The following is a 21,926-nucleotide window of genomic DNA, read 5'->3' as shown; positions in this document are numbered from 1 at the left end:
ATCACACGTTGAACAAGTGTGAATTTTCTAAAAACCCTTCGTTAAAATCGCTCGTTAATGTTTGATTCGGAGTAGGCTTTTATAAAGGCGCGATACATCCACTGGATATTAAGATCCGGACTCAAATATTGATTCGAAGATTTTTGCCGCGAGTTTCTTCAGTGGGAAACGATGAAATGTGTGCCTTTATGAACTGTCTGTTTATTTAATTTTATGGGTATGGGATCTGGAGTTTTGCCTCTATGACTTGATTAAAACATTTTCCTATCTTTTTTCTCAATCACGGTGTAAACACGCTTTAGTGATACTCCTAAGATATTTTTTAATGTCTTCGCGCAAACTTGAACGTGCCCGTTCTTTGATGGTAAACAGTAGGTTGTAGATATCTGTATTCGGTTCAAAGCGGGATCGTCAATTTTACGAAACCTCCTTCGCTTTACGTTCACTATGTTCACCAAACCAGACAAAAAATTACCTTGGCTGTCCTCACTTTGGTTCCAAAAATCTTAGTACAACTTTCGTACTTCATTCTCCTCAAATCCAGGGCAGCCATAATTACATTTATAAGAAGCCTGCACAAAAAGAAATAACACAACGACGGTAAACAAATCTATCAGTTACCTCTCACTGTAAATAAATATTATATTTCATAACAGAAAGAATTAAAAGACTTACTAATTTGTATGGAAAAGGTTTTGGAGGCATACTGCTCAACACTGTAACTATAACTATAACTATAACTGATATAACACAATAAACGCACAACTAATAGGGGTTAAGTTGAGTTTTGATTTACTTCCATCTCAATGCCAATTCATGTGTTCTTGTTACCAGTCCCATCTTCTGTCATTCATAACAACTAAATTACTCCCTAATCTCACGTAACGCACTTTCTATGCTATTGGCATATACGCTTTTCTACAAAAAATCTGAAATTTCTTTTTTCAATTTTACCTTTCCCTTGTTTGCGTTTCAATTATTACTTCAATATTTTTCACGGTATCGAGAAAAAACGAAAAAAACGTTTCTTTATGTAGCAGTGGTGTCTACCTAGATGTAGGATAATTATTAAGAATACAATTCTCTTGTTAAATAAAATATTTGTTTACTTACTCGTGTATAAGATTATGCAATACAATTCTTCTATGAAGAACTTAGCTGTTAAAACCTTTATCGATGCTAATACAAATATTTATGAAAATTCACGCAGATTTGGTAAGTGTACAGTTATAGGAGAGAGTGATTAATTATGAATTAAAGAAGTAAACGTTAGCAGGATACAATTAATACAGTTACTTCTTATGATATCCTCTCATGGAGGTTGGCCTTTAATCACGGTAATTTTTAATTCATTAATCACCATCTAAAATAATTAGACGGAAAAGGACAGAAACCACCAATTGAAAACCAAAGTAGGCATTATTTCGAATTTCTTAGTTTTTAAAGCATATTAATTTAATATCTCTAATTAGTAATATCTCTTAATCGTAATAAGTATTATTACCGTTATAAGATAGTAATTTTTGAAATAACGAAATAAAAAACACAACGGATCATCGAGTCGTTGTTTGGGCTTAAGTAGATATCACCACATGTGTTTGCCCAAATAGTGCTTTTTATTCCCTTATTTCGAAAGATTAGTATCTTTATTCTGGTAACTATACTTATTCTGATTTCTAATTAGCGATATTAAATTGATATCTTTGAAAAAATAAGAAACTGTAAATGATGCCTATTTTGATTTGCAACTGGAGGTTTCTGTCCTTTAAGGACAGAGTAAAATATTAAGAAAGCAATGAATATTGTTAGTTTACTTAAGTATAGACTATTATTTTTAATATAAAATATAATAATCACAAAATTATTTAATTTTAAAGCAACACAGCGTCATAGTGACATTTCTATTTGGAAAAAATACGAGAAATTCCTTAAATACAAATACTGGTATTTGATATTAACTAAAAATTACATTAAAAAATGATAAATATTCTATAATCAAAATTTCAAATCGTGACCTAAAATCCTTTAATTAATAAAATAAAGTATGATTTATTCATTCGCCCGTCGTTTGTCATGCGATTTTATAAATCAAATGCTAAATTAAATCCAGAAAATATTTTCTTGTTTTAAACTAATACTAATAATTTTCTGTAATAAAATACTAATAAAAAAAATATTATTATTAATAATATTAATATTTTCTGAATTTTAAATACGAGATAAAAATTTACTTTATATTTTAAGAAGGGTTTTTACTGAAGCATTTTAATAGTAAAAATAACACTAACGATAAAAAAGAAAAATTACTTAAGCATAATTCACAAAGTTGGGCATTCAAAAAAAAACTACGATGTTAAAATTTTAACATTTCAAATAGGACATTGAAATTTGAAATGTTTCATTCATCAAAAATTACCTTCTTAACGTTATAAAATCCGAAATGTTTTAGTGTTTTAATCCAGTATAATATTAAAAAAAACATCATAATTGTATCAGGAAACGATTATAATTATCTAAAAATAAATGCTTGGTCATAATATTTCTTTATTTCCGTTGTTCAGAAACCTAGGACATGGCTGGTGTAATGCTGTGTCTGTTACATTAAAGACTAATAAAGTTTTAATTCCAAGAATGACGTCAGAAGTCGGTTGTGGTTTTATATAAAAAGCTAATATATGTAGTGTATAGCCCTAGGAAAAATATTTCTCTATATCCCACATAACTTAATGTAGATTTTTATTTTATAGTAAGCAAAACGGAAATAATTATTTGCTTAATTCATTACTTAATACGACGGTTAGACTATGAAATCTATTACTGAAAAATTTTACGTTGATTATATACATATTAATTTAAAATTATTTAGATTAATAGTTGTTTATCAATAAATTCTTCATTTTAAAAACTGTTTTTTTTTTTTTTTTTGTATGTGTTACAGCGTATACACATTACTTTTTCGTTTTTTCCTCATGCTAATTTCATGACTCATCTTTTAATATTTATAATATTCTTTTGTTTACAATAATTGTAAAACCTTTTGTGGCCGATTAGGTTATTAATTAGCTAAAAAAAAAAAAAAACAAACAGATTTAAGAAATCTTCGTTTTGGTTATCTAATTATTCTTGAACAGTTTTGTCGTCAGCTTGTCTGAAGATGTAGTTAACCCGTGTTAAAACTAAAAATAATTAGACGGTTAAAAGTAAAATAGTAGACTGCTACTGGTATCGTTGTTCCCTTTGATCCAAGGAAGCACTAGATCACACAGTTTAAAATTCCTTGGCAATAGTACAATGATAGGACTGCCTTCTTAATTAGTCAGGTAATCCTTCAAATTGCTGCCTGCAATTAGGAACTAATTTGCGACTGTTTATTTATAAAATTTGGCTGATTTCCAAGAAAGAAAAAACTAAGTGACTCTTCTTAACATGCAGGTAATGTATAATATACAAAAAAAAGGAAATGTAGATTTTTCAAATAATATTTTTTTTTTTCTCTAATTCATTAATTATCTTATGATTTTAAAAATAAATGTATATGTCAGTGAGAAAAATGACACTAATAACATAAGTAACATCGATAACTTCATGGAATAAAGAATTGTTCATGAAACGAAGAGATAATTATAGACTTCTTTAAATATGTTCGTATAAATAAACTAAAATACTGCGTCTGGATTTGCTCTCTTTTTCAGTTAGGTTAAAACTTTGAATAAAAGAATACCCTGATAAAATTAAAAAAGAAAAGAAATACTTTACACTTCATATATCACCCGATTAGTTTATGAAACAGAAATTTTATTTATTTACATGAAAAATTTGTCGATTGAAACTTCCCGGTTTTATATATATAAAAATCGAGGGGAACATATTTATACTAGTCAGAAAATTACCTTCCCCGGATTTTTTCTTTGGTACTTGTATTATCAGAATTTATTCTTATCTTCCCAGTATTTATAATAAATAAGTGTTTAACGGATCAATTGTACCCTTTATCTACTGACTAAAAAAAAAATCAAAAATATCGGTTATTTCTTTTTTATGCTAATTATGAAAGGATGAAGAGACGGCAAAATACAAGCTACTGACTGGAAATGTAGCACAGGATCTCTTTTCTGAATACAAGCACGCTACGGTAACAATGACTAGTCCTTGATCATTGCAAACATCCTTCAATAATAATACGTCTTTACTTAATTATAAGGCTTAATCCAATTTCTGACTTCTTAACAAGTATTACTTAGGAAAACACACGTTTTCAGAGATGAATAATCATTCTGTGCTGTAAATATACTTTTCAAGTGGTTAATTGCGTTTAAGTTTTATATGTGGTAAATATCTATCAAATTCCTCAAAATCGTCGAGAAATACTTTCTAGATTAGACCCTATCAATTTGTTAGGTCTATTTCTTCCTACAAGCTGCATGTATATTAATCCAATTTTTCCTAATCTAACTGTAGATGTAATGAATCCTGGTTTATGTTTTATAGTTGTTTTTACCTACACTCGATCCTGAGTTCTAGATCAGCAAAGTTGATTAAGCCGATCAGCAATCTCCACTTTACAAACTTCCGTATTTTTTTAACTCCTGGGGAAAAAAAGTGAAAATTTGAAGAAGTTCTGTTTTCTTCAAATTTTTCCTACAATATTTTTTTCCCACCAACTATCTCAGCTAAGACAGCAACCTTGCTATGAACTCAGAACAATACTTACTACTCGAGATGTAATTTTATCCTTAAATTTTAAGCATACAAACTCGTTTTCATAATGACGGTAAAAATTGAAAGTAGTCATTTTCTTTATTATTCAATTTTTTGTTTGTTAACAATTTCATTTTATAACTAAAATTTTACTTAATTTTTTCTTTAAAAAAAACGAGAAAAGTATGAAAAAATGAGAAAATTGAGAAAAGTAAACTTTTTAATCTACCTCAAATTTAACTATAAAACAATTCTAAATATACGTGTCTAATAAAAAACCTTCTCTCTCTCTCTTTTTTTTTTACCAACTGTATTGTAATAATTGACCATTTCCACAAGTAATCAATTATAAATTTCCTTTAATAGAAGTCTTTTTGATATATTAAGTAAGGAAATATACACAGTAATGAAAAACAAATAATAATTATTTCGTAAATAAGTGGTGTAATTAAATAAAGTTTTAAATATTTATTATGCGGGCGATAGTAAACCTTTTTAAGGAATTATAAGTTATTTACCGTATCATTGTCTACGATAGCAACTAAGTAGTCTGTATTAGTAAAGTGATCTACAATACGTTTTTCTTTCCATAGCAAAATGAATGTGGTAATATATTTTTTCTTTTTATTTATAAAAATCAATTCGATTCCATTTTAAACATAGTTGTTTTGAATTTTGTACATATTTCTTTGTTCATGTTATAAAACAATATACCTTAAATTTGTTTGTTAATTTATAATAACTACTATTTCGATTGAGTTATTTCTTAAAATAATTTATAATTATAATTTCTTTAAATAGTTATTTCTTTTAAACTAGTTGATAACGGTTATTCCAAATTGGATGCGGATAATCAGAAAAGGTTAGTTATTAAATATGGATATCATTATTTGATATCGATTAAAATTTAAAATACATTAAAAAGTTAAAAGAGAAAATGAGGTAATCGCTTTGTTTTATTTTTAAATCTGTTTCATTTTTACAGAAATTTTAGTCGGTAGGGAAATCTTTGTTAAATTTTAAATCTGCAGGTGAGGAGATTATATAAGTAATCAGGATAATTAAAGTAGATTAAATTTATCGGTTTAATCAATGTTATCTCTATTTAATATTACGTCAATACTTGCTTATAATAGTATCAAATAATATTTATCGTATTTAATTTTATTATGTATATAACTTGTTCATTTTTTTATGTCATGACTACGATTACTCGCGAATAAATTTTTTACTTATGAGACTGTTTGAATAAGTTGTTTTTCTTTTTTTTTTTAAATAAATAAACATTTATATTTAAGTATTTTCACGGAAATTATTTTGTTGTATTATTCTCTTCAATTGATGTTTCGCACATTTACAGCCGCTGATGTGAGATGAAGTTTTTTAACGTATGAAAAAGCCAAAGCCTAACTGGGACTCGAACCCAGAGCATACCGTATGTAAGACAGAGATACTACTATTCCACCACGGTGATCGGCTAATAATAATTGTGAGTTAAATTTAACTTTCACATAAGACATGACCTATAAGAGTCGTCTGCCGGGTTGGTAACTGTCTAGAAAAAAGAAGCTAAATAAAAGTAACAAAATAATAAAGAAATATTTGCATCACACATCAAGCCATTTACTAAAACATTATCAATATAAATTTTTCAAACAAACAAAATTATTTATAAAATGGTGAGAGAATATTCTATTTAATGCAAGAAACAGATTATAATAAAGCTTTAAAAATAGAAGTAAAAGGAAGTAAAATAAAGGTGCTCAAATCTAAATAAAAAATTAATCTTATTTATTAGCCTCTTTCTAAAAGATAAAATGTGTCTATCAAATAACCAATTAATATTTCTTAATTTGGACTACTCAGGAGACCTTTTACTTTCTCGTCTAGATAGCGCTACAGCAGAGCTATTGCTCTAGAAGGGAGAATATTGTGATACATCCAATTTTGGCATATGCGGTTTTCACCGGATCTTGATGTTTTGACTCCTAACGAACCCAAAAAACCGGATGGAAATTTTGCGGATGTTAATGTTCGTATGTACATGTGTTCGGTGTTGGCTTCTAAATTACCTTATAATTTTTCTAGTCCAAATCTCTGTCAAGTCTAGTAATTCTTAAAACTAGCCGACCTGTTTTTCTGATTAACCTATCCGGCAGTCTGAATTCTTGCATGTTTCAAATTTTATTTACATATTTAAAGTTAATATCTAACGTCTTACAAGACTTCAATTTTGCATTTACTTCTAAGTGTAAAGAAAAATTGGATGTCGAAACATTTTTCTTCGTGCATTTATCGTTCATTTATTGCTAGCAATGTTATTCACCGGGACACACAATTTTCAGCTGTAGCCGATGGGCGTCGCAAAGAGAGAAGTGTACAGAAGCATTGGGAGCGATAACTGCCGACATTGTCGCCAAGATGCTCCACAGTCCGGAGAATTGGTCGACCGTAACGAAAATGGTGACCTCGATCATGAAGATGAATTCAGAAGAGGAGGTATCGGCGTAGCCTGCGGTGCTAATAAATTGGTACCCCTGCTTGCGAGGGTAGATGAACACACCGTCATGTATGTTTCAGTAGTTGACGGAGTGCGCCTACCCATTTTAGTGATATATGACAACTGGGAGGTGGGACACGCAAGTAAGTGGTGTATGGCACCACGCTTCTTCCGCTCACGCTTTTAGGTTATCTCTAGGAACACTATTAGGACACTGTTCGCTAAACTGTTTCGAGGCTCAGTAGCGGTTTGTGGCACAGACATTTGGTCTTATGGTTTAGGGCGACTGAATGGGGTGGTGGCGGGAGAAAAGCCAAGCAAACACCGCAACGGAGTACCGTTATACACTCACGATGCTGTGTAATAACAGATATGGTGGATCCGGTATCTTGAAGGTGATGTGGAGGTTTTAGAGCCCGACACTAGCGTATGTACGAGCATACGGTGACTGGTTGAGCTTTTCCCTCCTCCAACGCAAGAAAAAGTACGAAGAGAGCTGTCCTTTTTTTCCCTATTTCAAAAAAAAAATTGAACATAAAAAATACAACATAATTTTGCCTTTCAACTTGTTAATATTAACTCAATCTTACTGGATGTTGTCATCTTTAGATATATGCCCAATAATAGGTTTGCCGCTCTAACATTTTCCTCAAAGAGTGCGCATTTTGTATGAAAATTTCTGGACTAGTTTTAAGAACATAAATACAAAACTCTGGAACATTTCTGGGGTGTACTATACTTAACTCTCTACGGCTAGGGTTTCCAACCCATGTCCGCGGGCACAATGGTACCCGTCAACCAATTTGTGTGTGCCCGCCGCAATGTACTCAGGGGGCCCAATTCAGTAATGGTGCGTAGAAATAGACAGTGTCAAATTCATTAAAAAATCGAATACGAATTCGATATTCGGATAGTGTATGCGATAATTTTTATTCGAATGCTTCCGATACACAACCCGATATGACTTAAAAAAACGGAATTCACAATACAACTTGGATTCGTTCTGATAGCTATACGGTTCTATGTTATTTGAACGCAGCTTTCCGGCCGGTTCCCCGTATCTTACGATATTTAAAAAAAGCGTTATCTTCGCTATAAGGGCTTAGGAGAGGTATATGCTGGGCTAGGAGAGATATGATAACGGCTGGGCTGATAGTTCAGCTTGATTGTAAAAATAAAAAAATATCTCAACCCACAAAAATGAAAATTTCGATGAATTAACTGACTCTTGCTGGCTGGTGAACTTGGACTTTCTCACAGACAACATAGAAAAATTGGATTCTTTAAGCTTGGATCTGTCAGGAAAAGACAAAAATGTTGCTAAAATGATAAGCTCTGTAAACTCATTTAATACAAAATTGCTTTTATGAATATCACAGCTGAAACATCTTGAAATACTTAGAAATCAGTTCGAAAATAAATATCACTAGTTAGTTTACTGTAATCGAGCCAATAGTATTTTTTTTACCAATCTTTTTACTTGCAAGTAAATATAATAGAATCTACGCTTCGGTACACTACAGAGCTGGTATTACCTGGCTTCGTACATGAAAGAGCTTGTTGAAGTAAGGACTGAAGAAATGGAACTAGAAATTCTGGATCTTCAGACTGACATTACGTTAAAGTCATGTTAAATCATTGTTTTCAACAAAATCATATATTAAATCAAAATATACATCTCGACTCATTGATGAGCAACTTGATTGTTTACGAACAGGAATATCATACTATCCTAATTATGAGACACGGACCATTGTAAACTTTGTATGTATTTATTTAACACAATAATTGTTATATTTTATAGATAGAAATAAATGTTATTTTGTGTATTATATACAGAGTAATTCCAAATTGCACGGCAATCACTGGAGATGATTCTATAGCCGAAAAAAAAGAGTTCATTTAAACACAGGTCAGAAAACGGTTCATTTTCATTAGGTTGTTCAAACAATGATGAAAATTGTTCTGTTTAAAATCGTAGCGCTTTTCAATCCAGTTTATGTATTTTGTTTCTAATTAAACTTTAACTTCTCAAATTTGTGTTTAATTTCAACGAACGTTATTTATATCAATTTTCTCAGGATTAAATTTTCTACAAATTTAATTAGAAATTTTTATTGCTTTATCGGTAAGTTAACAAAGTTATTTTATTCTAAATCAAAAAAAGAGTATTTTCAACAAAACGTTTTCGTGTCTTACCCCGTTTTTCTTAAAACCTAAGTGAAGTAGAGGTCTGGAAACACTTTTGTTCAGTTTCTTTGATAAGAAAGCACCAAATTTACCCTCTTGATTTTTACGTCAAGAATTTTAGTACGGTTTAATTTTACAGGAGTAGAAATAAAAATACGGCTAAAAAATAAAAATACGGGCTACGTGTTTCACGAGTCGAAACTTGCTAACTAACCGATTTCTGATCTACGTTTATATGAATTTTTTTCTTATTTTCGGCTATAGAATCATATCCCGAGAGACTGCCGTGCAATTTGGGATCACTCTATGTATTATTAACTATATCCAACCTTAAATTTTCTTTGAAAAAGTAAATGGTGCCCGCCGCTCTTCCGGTATTTATAATGTTCTCTAGGGTACAAACTGGTTGGGAAATATAAGGATATAAGATGACTTAGATTTCTCGTTTAGTATTTCTGTTGATACATATGTCCTTTTTTAGTTATTTTTTTTTTTTTGTAATTATTTTATTCTTAACCTTTTGATGCGGATGGCTAACGGTAGTTTTTTTTTAATTTTTGTTACGCCAGAAGGATTTTTTTGCACTCAATTTTGCTTTGTGGTTTTTATAGTTTATACACAGTTCTTCACATAATCTTAATAGTTATATTTTTATAGTCTATATCCGTTGTGGGCCTCTAAACCCACGCTGGTTTTGCCTTTTGATTTTTTAAAACCTTATCTATGATACTTTTGTTTTTCATTAAAGAATAAATTTATTGTTTTTTATTGCAAAGTTTTTTTTTTGTTATTTACTTTATCATTTATTGTTTAATTAAATTATTTGCCTCCAATAGATGAAATAATGGTCAATATTTTTTATCGTTGGAGTGGAAAGGTTTTTGTATTAGGTAAATTATTATGCAACTAAATGTAATATAAATAAAAAAAAGATTACAGTTTCTCTTCAACAGTAGTAGTATGTTATTTCATGAACCCACCGGGTTGGTCTAGTGGTGAACACGTCTTCGTAAATCAGCTGATTTCGAGGCTACCACGGTATTAGCTGGAAAGGGAGGACTCTGATAGGTCACGTTATTTAATAACGGAAACGAAAAAAACAGGAAAAGGAAATTTTTTTATATAGAATTCTAAGAATGTTTAAAAATTATAAAATGTATTATATGTATATATGTATTTTTAAACTTCGATAAAAGAAATCAACAAACATATATTTAAAAATAGAACATATTGAGTCATCCAGAATACTACTCGTATTCGTAATATAATCTATAACTGAGGTGAATTTGTTTACAGAATATCATTTATCGTTACTAATAATAATATCGTCTATATAAGCACTGTATATTTATCAGAATATAAAACCCAACACACATAAAATTAAGCTGTAATTTTACGTAAAAGAAAGAATATTAAACTCGGTCCAATTTAATAATAATAAATATTTTTTTTAATAATTAATAATAATAATTTTTCAAGATTACTAAATTCAAGATTTACTTAATTTTACGAAAGTCAATGTAAAAAAAATCATAGAGAACAAAATTACTCGTTCTGAATTAATCCAGACAATGCTGCCAACTCTTTTTGAAAAATAGTTTTTAATCTTTCGTGCTTGCTTTACTGTGTTACAGTAATAAGCCAAACTCCTCACTAACCGCAATGTAAATTTTTTGTTAGTCCCTTCAGGACAATTATAGTTTTCAAAACCTTCATTTGCCAAGATTTCCATTTCTCATAGATATTTCACTTCATTCATTCAATTCACCTAATTCCCAAATAATTACATATTCACCTGAAAAATTAAAGAACTGTGCTAAATGGTCTCTGAAAAAACTAATATAAAACTAGAAAATGTTTAAAGTTGTTTAAAGTAAAAAAGATTACTTAAACTTAAAACTAGATGGTCATTTCAATTGTTAACATGTAACATCAATAAATAATGAGAAAATGACATGTGGAAAAGTAAATAGATAATACTTACGAATTACAATACACGAAAACTGACAAATTAGTCAGTTTTGTGCTACATATTATATTTAGCATTATAGTTATTTATCATCATTATTATTTTTTTATGATTATTACTGTATTATTATTCTTTTTATTAAAGTTTTAGATGAATATCTTTAAAAAAAAAAAATTGATTAAAATGTTTCTAGAAACTTGATTTGATAGTGTTCTGTTCCACTTATGCCGTCGGGTACTGCTATCTAGCGAAGGGCTAGGGCTCAAGCTTGGTCAGGCGATCTGATCACGGGATGTCCTACGCCATAATACCGCAAGGAATGGTCATTGTAACGTTGTGGCTTCTATCTCATTCGGCGCTCGAATCTGACCCAGAGAGGTCGTGTTGTACATGCAGTCCAGATGGACATGTTCGGATGAACGATTAGTTTATTAGTATAAGTTATATGTCATTAAGTTTAATTATATGTGTAAAGTTATGTATTAAATGTTCAATTACACGTTATCGCAATTTCTAGACGACAAGTAATTAAATAACAATTCAATAAGCAACAAGGCGTTGTTTAAATTTGTCACCTATGAATATACAGTTCAACCCCGCTCTAAAATCTACCACGTATTAACGGTCTTCAGGCGAGATCATTCATAACAGATAGCAAATCTGTCAAATCTTTGATAACCATCGGTCAAGATCCAAGAATTTATATGTAAAACAAATTTATTTAACATCTTGCCGATTGAAAACTGGTGAGAATATCGGGTCGTAGATGATTAAACGTGTAATAATATCACTAGTCTTCGTGCTTGCAGGATTACGTTTTTTAACATACCCTAATTCATTGACTGGTAAAAATCAGAATAAAATGAATCTTGTGATACGCCATAATTTTATACCACGTTACCGATATGCTGTATATGCAGAAAAAAAAAATACAAAGTTTAGGTTTAAAGAAAATATATTTAATACAACTAGTATCTTTAAACAGAAAAAGTAGTAATATTAAACGATTATTAAAGTAAATTAAAAAATATATATTTAAAAAAAAACTATTAACAAAGACTTTACTTCAAAATTAAAACTAGATGATAATTTCAGTTGTTAAACAATTTTATCATCAGTAGATATTGCCGAAGTAATATGCAAAAAAGTAAATAAATAATTAAATTAAATAAAAGATAAACAATATTTACAAAGAAGAGTAAAACGAGTACTTCTAATAGCTTAAATACAATAAGACACTAATAACTATTTTCGTTTTAGAAATTCCAATCGATATCTGAAGAAAGAATTATAGTTATGAAACTTTATTTAACAATATTGCAGAGATTTTCTCAATTTCTGTGATATGAAAATCTTTTTGTGAGAATTTTCCATTGTAAGAACATTCAAAGGGTTATCCCATCCTAAATTTTGCCGTACTTTAGGGTGTCTGTTTGATTTAAAGTTCATGCTATTTCTACCTTTCTTGTGAAAAATTTTTATCTTAACCAACCGTATAAGGAGCTTGCATTAAATAGTGGTAGGCACACTAAGTTAATGATTTTTGGTATTTTTAAGCTTTCTTTTGGGATTGCCAAAAACGATAATAGTTTTTTGCATCAACTCTTTGAGAAATATTCGTCCTGTAGTGTTTTATAGGTATTGTTTTTTTTAAATTTATTTTCGTTTTTTAATATATTATTTCCTCAATTTCTACTGATGATGGTTGTTTAACAATCAAAATTACAAACTAGTTTTAGATTTTACCATTTTAATTTTTTTATATGGTTTTTAAGAGTTTTCTTGTTTTCTAACTGTTGGAAATGACCCTTTTGTTCGTAAATACTGATACACCGAAGAATGCTTTAAAAAGAATGTTTATCAGGTACAGAAAGAATAATATGATTTTCTGTCTATTTTCTATTTTTCGTCTGTTTTGCTTCAAAAAAGTATTTATAAAAGTTTTTATTTACGTTTTATTGGCTATATTTACATTAATATTCTCAAAACTAAATTCTCTACAAGTTTTTTTTACTGAATCTTCCACATTTATTAGTCATTTAACAAAGCTACTGTACTACAAACCTAAAAAAAACTGAGTTTTGACACCGAATTTTGTGTTTTATGTCAGATATCTTAAAAGCTACTGGAGTTATAATTCTGAGACCTGTTTTATCCTATTTCATAGCTCAAATTACATAAAAAACCATCAACTTTTCTCTTTAATTTGATTCCTAAAAATTACAGTAGGGCTTCTTTTTATTAGAAGAGCTGAAATCCGGGCGAAATCATTCGCTGGTCGTAACTCGAAAACAAATCATTTTCAAATCTATGTTAATAGAATTTTTTCATTATTTTCATCAGTAGAACATGTCCTGAAATTTCTCCTTTTCTTCGGAGGATACTGTATAATAAAAAAGATCAAGTATTTAAAAAAGAAATTCCCGAAAGATGTTAATGTTAAAATCTAGGAAAGGGATGCTTAAGTTATGGAGAACTTTGTCCCCCCCCCCACAACAAAAAATCTTTATGTATTTTTTTTTTTTTGTTTTTATAAAGTTTTTAATACTAATTTTTTTTAGGACAAATTCCTCAAGAAGACCGAAAGAAACGTCCAAGAACTGCATTTACAGCTACACAAATAAAAGCTCTTGAATCAGAATTTGAAAAGAATAAATATTTATCTGTGAGTAAACGTCTACATTTGAGCAGAACACTCAAACTTACAGAAACCCAGGTAATTTGATTTTCCTTTCAGTATATTTTTAAATAATAATGTATAATACTATTAAAATTTAATAAATAATATTTCATTTCTTCTTTGATTTTAGATATTATAATTTTTTAGCTTTTATATATGAAGAAAATAAATAAATAAATTCAGCTAATGGGCTGAAAATAAACTTTATTTGCTACTTTCTATTTTTTGCTACTTTTTTATGCTACTTACTAGCAGCATGATAAAGGTATAAAAAAATATATATTTATATAAATTGCTCAAGATCGAAAGAAGAATACTAAGGGAAATCCATGGACTAGAGGTAATAGAGCAATGATACAAACTAAAATCTAAAAAGGAGATCTAGCCAAATCAAGAAGACCTAGAAACAGATATAAGGAAAAGAAGGTTCAATTTCTTAGAGCATATGATCAGGATGAACCCAAACAGATTAAATAAGCAAATCTTTGACAAGCTGTAAAACATGAAAAACAAATAAAATTATCTGAAACAAATGGAAGAGGTCCTCCAAAGGATAGGCTTGAAAGAAGAGGATTGCTACAATACAGATAACTTCTGAATAATAATTTATAATACAGAAATTTTTGTGGCAGAAAAAAAAGGATAGGAAGAAAATGGACAGTTGAATAAAAACGAAGCCATACTATTTTTTTAATTTTTCAGTAACAAATGTAGACATCAACTTGATTTTTGGTGTGTGTAATCCTCACGTGAATATCTAAAAACTAATTTATACATTTTTCGAAATTTTACCTTGAAAGAAATGAAGAAAGATAAAAAAATGTCGAACAATGATGGAAAATCTTTCCCATTTCCGACTATACTAAACGAAATATTCACTCGATATGGAGTTTGCAAAAATTCTTCGGCTAAATATATTAAAAAAATATTTTAGGGTGTTTTTAATTTCGATTTTTTAAGGGTTGCGACGGTGTATGGCGTGATAGCTCAATCAACACAGCCACTGACCGAAATGGCTGTGCGAAGCGACTGGCTGCATACGGTTACTGCCTAAAAAACCCTAAACCCTAAAAAAGGGTTGCTTGACTAAAAAACATAAAATATATTTTTTTTAATGAGAAACGAAGTACGGCGACCTCCTAGTGGGTTTTGTTGGGTAACGCTAAAACCGGGCAAAACACATTTTTACTCGTACGAAGTACGGGTAACCAGCTACAACTAATATTTTTTAAGATGGAGGCCGATTATTTTGAAACCCACATTCTTCAGACCACTGAAAGTTTGGGGTCCTGTACTGACCAAACTGTTGCTCTGAAGAAATTAAAGTACACAGATATTTTTTATAAATTGAACTAGTTTTTATTTTTTTCATCATTATTATTCTCACAAGGATGAGCTTAATGAACACAAGATAGGCAAAGGGCAGAGCTCCACGGTTTGACGGGAAGAACGAGCGAAGCGAACCCTGACTTGCTAAATATCTCCTGACCGCGACGGAAACGCAAATAACCAAATAGTGCGGGCGAAGCTGCGACGGGGATGCTAGTAAATGTACATAATATCCAGTTAATTGGATTTGAAGCTACAGCGTCTTATATTTAGAACAAAAATTATCTATTAATAAAATTAATTTACTTCACTTAAAGAATTTATATCATTATTATTATTTTAAATCGTATCTATTCTTTTGAGAACGAAGATCGGTGAACGAACCGAGCTGAATTATACGTATATAATAATACAATAACAAGAATAATCAGCATTACTACAAACAATAACAGGAATAGGGACGTTCAATGCAAGCTCCGCCTCTGTTATCTCGTAATTCCATCAGCAAAAGCTTGGTATATTTTCATGAAATAGGGAGTAAAGAGGTGGGAATAAAGGCGGAGCCTGGATAGTATATCTGTGTAAATAACCATATTCTGTCTTGTGAAGTCCCTAACATTCCGTGCTAATAAACAATGAACCTTTTCGATTTTCCAAAAAAATATAGATTAAAAATAATAATTAGATTATAAAACTTAATAAGTGTTATATTTCTATATTACACAGATTCATGATATGCATCTACATTAAGCGATACTTATTTTCAGCGATATGCCATCTGAATAACTCGTTTTTACCATAAAAACTGTTTGAGTTCTATATAAAAGTATACCGGTTAGATATTATTTGTTGTACACGACTAAACAAAAAAAAAGATTACGTCATCTTTTAAAAGTGAAATAAAACCTAACCTACTATATGATATTATTTTTGTTAAAGTTCTTTGTGCAGATTTTATATTATGAATTTTAATGTCCAAGTAAATAAGATATATTTTAATATAGTTTTGTGGAATGTATACTATTCATAACAAAAATTAATCGCTATTAAAGGTTACGTTACAAATTAACTACGAAAGCAGTCTTTTTAATTTGCTGTTTGATTTAAGCTAGATAATTAGTCACGACGATTTTCTACCATACTCGTTTTAATTTATAATTCCATTATTATCAGTGATATTTTCATGAAAAAGTAATTTGACACTGCTGATGAAATAATCTTCGTATTACAAGTAAATAAATGAAATACCGAATTGTAAACTTTATTTGTTTATTATTATTATTATAAAATAAAATAAAAATATAATTATTAAATAACATTTATCCGGTTCTTAATTATCTCAATTATAAAATTTTCATTTATTTTATGTGATGATTTCTTATTTATTTTTTCATATTACACAATTTTTATTTCCTACAAAAGATTTACATTTTTCACTTCTACATTTACTATTATTCTTTTTTAAACTACATCGACTGTTAAGGTCATCAGATTTTATTGATGCAGAAGGACGCAATGAAACTGCATCCGACGTTGTTTAAATTTGATAATTTACCGGAATCAGTTTAACCAACCGAGGTTCTACAACTGGAATCTTAATAATTAGTTTTGTACCCTCCAATTTTCCGGATGATACTCCCCGAGACGTTCCAGGTTTTGCGAAATAATCAGTTGTTCATCGTCTTTCTCAAGATCCTGTTTTTACTATATTATCACTATTTACCAATTGATAACTTTTTGGTAAAATTTAGCATATTTAATCTAATTTTTATTTTATTTTTAAATCATTACTCTGCAATGAATTCATCATCCAGTTACAAATTCATCTTCAGATACATCTTCCAGTTAAATTATATAAACGATATATAACTTTTATTTTTATGTTTTTACTTTTTATTTTTTATTATTAATTTATCAATTTTCCTTAATTTTACAATGAATTATCTAACATAGTAATTGACAAATGTACCCGTACCAGGAGACAACGGTGTAATCCGTCTTAAAAACTAAATGAACATTAAAGAATGGAAAATGTGTAATTACTGAACAAAAATTCAAGTTTTAGATTTATTCAGAATTGAAATTATTAATAAGCTATTTATTTTCCCCCCCTAAAGAACTCGTAAAAACGTAATCGTGATTAAAAAAATAATAATTACTAAGAAAAAATAATTTAAGAGATTGTTTACTTTTTCTGATTTATCTTTTGAATACTCTACACAAACATATGTAAAATACAGAAATACGTTCACATATAAGAATATTCCTTAAATACTGTATTACGAGAAAAAAGCTTTTGGTCGCTATTATTATACTCGTATGCTTAACATATATACGTAGTCATGGCGGCACGGTTAGTGATTAAATTATAACAATAAATTAATTATTGACGATACATTTATTTATTTTAACTCATTTATAGAAAAAAAATATCGTACAATGCAGTAGACTACTTAAAACTTGCAAATAAGGGCTTGACAGTAACTTACCAGTATATAGATACATATTAAAGTTTTTAAAATTTTAATTAAAACTTAAATATTAGGACATATATTAGGAGATTCTGGGTTAAATAATTTAAATAAACAAGAAAGTGTAGAAGGTTAAAACTGTAGAAAATAAAGAATATTACAAAATATTAAACAAAAATTCTCAAACAACTTTTAAATATTACTGAAGTACAATCAGAACCGCAAATTGGAGAATTCCAGGGAGGTTTCAGAAAGGATCGTTCTTATTCAAAACAAATTTTTAGTTTAAAAACAATTATTTGAGGTTATAACAAAAGCGGTAAAAATATTGTAATCATTTTTGTGAAATTTAATAAAGCCTATGATTCAATAGATAGACAAGCTCTTGTTGAACTTACAACAGGAATTTTGAGATGAAAAGTTGAATCTAGTAAAAGAAGCCCTTATAAATACTTTCTCAAAAATAAAATTTCAAGAACTAAGCTCTGAACATTTTAAATCAAAAGAGGTGTGAGGTAAGTGCCAATGATGGCAAAGTAAATAGGAAATGGAACAAACAGATGGAGATTTCAAGGTTAGAAAATGTGAAACTACAAAGCAAGGGTAAGAATCTCAAAATAAATTGTTTGGCCTTTGCAGATGATATGGCTATTTAGTCTCCGGATATTAAAATTGGAGAAATTCAAACTAATCTTTTAAAAAAATGTTAGTTTGAAAAAACAGGTTTACAAAAAATATTTTCAAAAACCTAAATTTATAAAAAATATTAAAAATGCTACAAAGACTTTAAAAACCGAATACGGAAAAATTAATAAATTAATTGAATAACTTAAAATATCTAGTTGAAATAATTAAAACCTAACGCTTTAGGTAAAGACTCAAATAAAGTTAAAGCTAGTAAAATGGATCTTGCGTATCGTTTAACAAAGCATTTATACAATAAAAAATCAGTTTCCAGAAACACAAAGTTATGCATTACAACACAGTTATGAGACTTGAATTTTTGCATGCCTCGGAGTGATTATGTATGAATAATATAGGCGAAATTGAAGAGCTGTAGAAATAATAAATATGTAAAAAAAATTTTAAAACACCACTCTTAAACGCACTAAAAGGTAAAAAACAATTTTAGGACGGTATCTCAGAATGAATTTGACAACAGGCTTTGATGGTGACATGTGTGAGTATGTGAAAGTCGTAGCTTCAAATTAAAAATTTAATGTTTTTATCAATTTTTTCATATGGGCGATGAATTGTATAAACAGTGGGGTGTAAAGATTTGTTCTTTTACATGAGCTCTCCACTCTTTAGGTCATTCATCACGCATACGAAAAAATTGACAAAAACATTAAATTTTTAATTTGAAGCTATGACTTTCACATAATCATACATATCACCATCAAAGCTTGTTGTCAAATCCATTCTGAGACACCGTCCTGAAATTATTTTTTACCTTTTAGTGCGTTTAATTTAAGAGTTGTATTTAAACATTTTTTTAATATATTTTTTATTTTCTACTTTTTAGAGCGTTTAATATAATAGTGGTTTTTAATTTTCTAGTCTTCATAAGTTTATACTTTACAGCTGCGCTAGCCTACAGGTTTGAGCGATCTTTCGAAATTTTCATGCCTCCAACTTCCAATACCGCAGACAAGAGTATAGGCAGCTCTAAAAGTTCATATATCTTAAAATATTACTGTATATACTTATATACACTTCAAACATCACAAATCTTAGGTCTCTGGTCTCACATATTAAAATTTCTCATGCACTAATACACTGAACCAGTCAGTAATGTCACTCAATACACCAAAGGAAATTCCGGATTTCCAAACTCCAGCCATAATTTAAGGGCAATTTTTTTTCACCCTGGGTGCGTGCGGTCGCGTGTTCAAGTTCTGTCGGCAGCAAAATTACTTTTTTGATTTTTTTTGTACATTTTCGAACATTTTTGATGTATTTTTTTTGCAATTTTAAGGTGATTTTGATCTTAGTTTGTAATCTACGCGGGGAAAATGAGCACTTCTCACTTATGGTCGAAGAGGAGTAATGACTTTTATTTACTAGCTCATAAGTATCATGAATCATCAGACATAAATATTGAATGTAACCGTTATATGAAATTTGAATTTTTGCCTCAGCCGCAGAAAAAATATTTTCGTTCAATTTAATGAATCGAAACGACAATATTACAAACATGGATAATTCTTTCACTCAGAAAGCATGCATGTAAACGAGGTTGCACAAGTTTGAGGGACATTTTTTCACTTTATTAAGAGGCATTTTTTTCACTCATTAACAAATTCTGCGACTTGAAAATGTTGCTAAAATGTGTTGTCATCTGGAGGAAACTTGTATGCAAAATTTCAGAGCGAATGGATAAGCGGAAGTGCTTCAAAATTCGACTAAAAGGTTCCGCACCATGAATCTCATATACGTAGTCCAAGAACGAGTTAATACAAGTGGTAAAAAGAGAGGAAAATATTTAGAAAAATATTAGGAGCAGTTAAAATTGAGGAGAATAAATGGATGATTAGAAAAATTGAAAATATTTATAAATTTAATGACGGACTTTCAAATGTTATTTGGAAAAGAAAACTGATATTTTAGACATCTTTTCAGAACGGAAGAAAAATCTGACTAAAATAATTTTTTTATTTTGTCTATAATAAAAAAACTAAAAACACCTGGTTTAATGAAACTTTAAAGGATATGAGAGAACTTAAATATCGTGGAAGAAATAATCTTAAATAGAAATAGTATTTTAAGAAACAAGGGTTTCCAAGAAAACCCCCCAAAAATATGGCTACAGATAAAACGGAAAGAAAGAATGAAGAAATATTGGGAAGAAAGGAAATCAAAAGAGAAAAAATGATTAAGATATTTATTATGGTCCTAAGTCGGCAATACAAGAAGAAGAAAAACAATAAATTACATTGGATGTAGAAGGTTTGATGTTGAGGATAAGAAAACACAGCTTATGTCTGTTGATAGTTATTTGTACAATAACTAATAATGATTCACAATGTCTTTTTTCTTACATCTAAAATATTTATACTTGTTTTGTAATTTACAAGACATATTTCTAAAAAATAAATAAATTTTATTAAAAAAAATTTTTCATTTATTTTTGTAATTAATAATTCAGGAGTAATTTTATTATTTTTGATAGTTTTAACTTTCCTTTTTTTAAATTAAAAAAGATCATGTTTTAAATGTAAGAACAAGAGAAACATCTAGAAATAGGAAAAAGGGGTTGGAAACGAGTGTCTGTCCTTTTAAAAGGCAGACGAATCTCTGTTAGATGTTAGTTATGTCATAGATGGATGAGGGCGGTGAGATTTAAACCCTCATTAGCAGCTATTTGATTAACATTCTTGGTTCCATAATGTTTTTATTTATTACATCTCTAACTAATAAATGTCTACACCAAAAATTGTAATTATAGAAAATATACATTTAAAAGAATTAGTACTATAATATTACAATAATTTTTTTTCTAATTTCGTAAATATTATAAGGGATACTTACTGCATTAATACGTTCAAAAGAAAAAAAAATAGTGAATTTTATTATCAATCGTTCGGCTAGTTTAATACTAAAAAAATATTTCATTTTTTCATTTCACGTATGAATTAAGCTTACCCATTCAATCTCATTGCTTTTACTTTATCAGAAAAAAAGACATTCTTAATTATTTACTAAAATTTCCACTACTTTATTTATATTCTCTAAAAGATTAAATATACACGGATACTTCAGAGTATGACCCCCAGTTAACTAACTTTTTATATACAAATAACACGTTATAAAAACGAAAGTATCATTAACATTACTGCGATGAAGGTGGTAAAATAAGGCAACATGATTTTCAATGATTTCTTTGCCTGTAGAATAACAAAGGCTTGAATAAAATACATTTAAATTAATAAGATTACTTCATTTTTCAAATAATTCGTAAACCTTTTCCTTTTCAAAAGGTAAAATCTATAGTTACTGTGTAAACGATTCGACAGTAGAGGATCTCGTGTTTAAAAAGCCATGTGTAAGGTATTTCTAAATTAGAAGTTTGTAATTTTTCATTTATAG

At 29.1% G+C, this 21,926-nt stretch overlaps 1 protein-coding gene across 1 annotated transcript in view; it reads left to right on the top strand.

Moving 5' to 3' along the window:
- The window catches only part of LOC142322840 (uncharacterized), a 79,126-nt gene that overhangs the window by 45,241 nt on the left and 11,959 nt on the right, over window positions 1-21,926 (top strand). The window contains exon 4 of the mRNA XM_075361915.1: window positions 13,919-14,073. Within this exon, the coding sequence (XP_075218030.1) occupies window positions 13,919-14,073 (155 nt within the window). The remainder of the gene's footprint in view (window positions 1-13,918; window positions 14,074-21,926) is intronic.

The sequence above is a fragment of the Lycorma delicatula genome, chromosome 4, assembly GCF_047948215.1.
Source record: "Lycorma delicatula isolate Av1 chromosome 4, ASM4794821v1, whole genome shotgun sequence".
Taxonomy (NCBI): Eukaryota; Metazoa; Arthropoda; class Insecta; order Hemiptera; family Fulgoridae; genus Lycorma; species Lycorma delicatula.
This window is presented reverse-complemented; position numbering and strand designations above follow the sequence as displayed.